General features: G+C 34.1%; 1 protein-coding gene across 2 annotated transcripts in view; it reads right to left on the bottom strand.

The window, feature by feature from the left end:
• ice1 (KIAA0947-like (H. sapiens)) overlaps positions 1 to 3,033 on the bottom strand; it is a 16,616-nt gene that overhangs the window by 9,450 nt on the left and 4,133 nt on the right. For both annotated transcript variants that reach the window (XM_016251669.1, XM_016251668.1), the window contains exons 4-9: positions 2,705 to 2,723; positions 2,147 to 2,258; positions 1,507 to 1,583; positions 1,381 to 1,418; positions 829 to 911; positions 558 to 634 (exon numbers count right to left, since the gene is read on the bottom strand). In XM_016251669.1, coding sequence (XP_016107155.1) covers positions 558 to 634; positions 829 to 911; positions 1,381 to 1,418; positions 1,507 to 1,583; positions 2,147 to 2,258; positions 2,705 to 2,723 — 406 coding nt within the window. The remainder of the gene's footprint in view (positions 1 to 557; positions 635 to 828; positions 912 to 1,380; positions 1,419 to 1,506; positions 1,584 to 2,146; positions 2,259 to 2,704; positions 2,724 to 3,033) is intronic.

Consider the following 3,033-nt stretch of genomic DNA (forward strand, 5'->3'; position numbering starts at 1 on the left):
ATTAAATAAACTGCTAATTACAACACTGAAATAAAAATTTAAAGTCTGTACAAATACTAGAAATCATGAAATAACTGGAAATAAAAGAGAAAGTACATATTTCATTTATCTATAATAACTTTTCTGCCATTTTAGTTGCTTGGCTGTTTCCTTATAAAGATCAAGAAATTCATCAAGTTTTTCATCAGATGTGTGATGTTCTTTTTTAATAGGATGTCATTACGTTGCTGTCTTGCTTTGCATTGCTTATCATGGTCTTGTGTATCGATATATCTGCCCTTTCCAATGCACTCAAGAATATGCAGTAACCTCACAGAACTTAATCCAGATATTTTAATCAAATCCAGAAATTAGTTTGAAGAACCAAGCCAGAGATCAGTTATCACAATTAGATGATCTCACATCTGTCAAATCGTCTGAAGATGTATTAAGTGAGGTATGAAGAACGGGCCCCAGCACAGTGTGTTTACAGAAAATATAACCAACACATCAAAGCAACATTTAATTAACACAGCAGCACAGTTCATTATGACTATAACAGACCCAGTTGGACTTACAGAATGAGTGTCTTGGCATTCTCCAGCTTGAGATTCTCATGTTCCTCTGCAGTCTGAAGATATTTTCTGAGGGAATCCTTGAAATAAAACAGGAAAACAATGACAATCAATGAAATATAAATCAAAGCAGCAAATGAAAAATGGTATATTAATCCTGTTATTTTAGAGACAATCTAAGGTGAAATTCAAGCAATAACTTGCATTTAGAAGCCAGTATTCCATTTTAACAGCCAATTTTTTTAATTACAGAGGTAACTTTAAAGAACCTAACATGAGTTTTCTGTAGATCTTCCTCCAGTGATTTCTTTTCAGTTTGGAGTTTCTCATTCTCCAGGTTTTGCCTTTGCACGGTATCTGTGAAAACAACATGTTTATGAGCAACACAAATACAATGCAGTAATTCAGTGTGTGTACACTACATTGTTGGTTTCAGTTTTTATTATTTGTATTTAGACTGAAAAGACAGTTCACACACACAAAAAAAGTACATTTTCATTTACCAACCTTCAAGTTGCTACAAACTTTTGCGAGTTTGTAACCAAACCTTTGACGGTAGCCTCTGACTTCCATAGTATTTTTTTCTTTATTTCCATACTATGCACGCCAACAGCTACCATCAACTGATTGGTACAAACATTCTTCAAAATACCTTCTTTTGTGCTCAACAAGAGAACTATGGAAGTCGGTGGAAGTCAGTTTGGCGCACACTTGAGGGAAGGGAAATGACAGAATTTTCTGATGAATCGTCCTTTAATATGATCAGCAGTCTTGATCTATAGGCCCCGTTCTAATCTTAACCTAAAATAATTTGTGATGCACGTACCCTCTGCTTGTCTTAAGGATTCTTCAACTTTTTCTTTCCTGGGAAGACAGACAGACAAATACTATGAGCAGAAGACAATCACAAGAGCAACTAAACCACCATAATACTACAGTAAAGTGGTCTTACAGAGTAAGTGTTTGAGCTTTTTCAGATTTTAGCCTGTCGACATCTTCACACCTTAGCTGGTATGACTTCAAATCAGCCTGTTGAATTAAAAAAAACAATTTAAAAAAGGAGAAATTAACATGCACATATTTCCAGTCCAGTTGGAGTCAGCTTTACAAACGTTGTAATGAATGACTACTCTAACTTAGATTTTAGATTAGTCTTCCTACAGTATTGGTAGTACAGAGTGCCAACAAATTCAACACAAAAGTGCAGTCATTCAATTGCTTTAATCTCAATGAGTAGGTAGATAGTAAAAATTTATTTTTTAAGCATGCTCATGCCTCGTGGTAATGCAGCTTCAATTTTGAATAGTAAAAAAATTCACTTTTTTGTCAAAAATATATATATATTTTTTGTGAACTATCCCTTCAAGATAATTATTTGTTCACTAGTATAAAACCCATAAGAAATCATATTTACACTGTGGGAAACACTGGTAAATGTTTTTATTAAAATTTCACTTTTTAAATAAAAGTGAGAGTTTTTAATATGTACTAAAATTGGAAAAGAGAATCAGAGAATTTCACTGGTATTGGTAGCAACTGCTAAAAGTTTGAATTCTAGAGATGGTAAAAAATTAGTGCGTTTGAATACAGACCGTAGTTTTCTCCAGCTCTGTCTTCATCTGTTCATACTCCACTGTCTGTTTCTCTAAGGGCTCAAGCTTCAGCAACACCTCATCCAGCTGTTTGTGCAGTTTGCTGCTCTCTCTTTGAAAAACATCATGATGTTTTAAAGACATTCATTTAGTCGCATACTTAAATGCCATTCAACTATTTTTGCCCAAAATTACGATACTGTGCACATTAACAAACTTCTAAAGCAATACTAAAATGCAAATTACCTGTGCAAGTATTAAGGAACTTATCTGCCACTGAGCGTAAAGTACTTGTACAGCAGCATCCAGGCTTTGCATTACTTTAGTTACAACATGATAAGAAGTACAATGTCTTTGCAGTTGTTATGGGTATGCCATTTAAGGCCTAGGCTCACATGCATTGTGTATTCTCAGTCACCAGTTCTGGTAACAGCCTAGCACATTTGTACTGTAAATTACTTCGGTAAATAGCAACTTGTTAAAATATAAATGTCAGCTTAAAAATATTTATATTACACAGTGTGTAATATAACGGCAGTGAAACTCTTATCATCTTACCTCTGAGATTTCTGAAGCTGTGATGTTTTGTCAAGGAAAACAAAGATGGATCCATAGAGAAAAAAATAAATTTTCAAGCTTTGTGTTCACTGTGTTTAAAGCCAGTGTATAGGAGTTGTGTGGAGCACGTTGCAGAGTGTAACTGTGGTAAGGGATTTTTTTATTTTTATTAAAGGGGTCACATAGCATGATGTTGCTAAATAGAACATTATTTTGTGTATTTGGTGTAATGAAATGTGCTTATGCGGTTTAAGGTTCAAAAAACACATTATTTTCCACATACTGTACATTATTGTTTCTCCTCTATGCCCCGCCTTTCTGAAATACAT

Source organism: Sinocyclocheilus grahami, unplaced genomic scaffold (genome assembly GCF_001515645.1).
Source record: "Sinocyclocheilus grahami isolate Dianchi unplaced genomic scaffold, SAMN03320097.WGS_v1.1 scaffold1066.1, whole genome shotgun sequence".
NCBI classification, from domain to species: domain Eukaryota; kingdom Metazoa; phylum Chordata; class Actinopteri; order Cypriniformes; family Cyprinidae; genus Sinocyclocheilus; species Sinocyclocheilus grahami.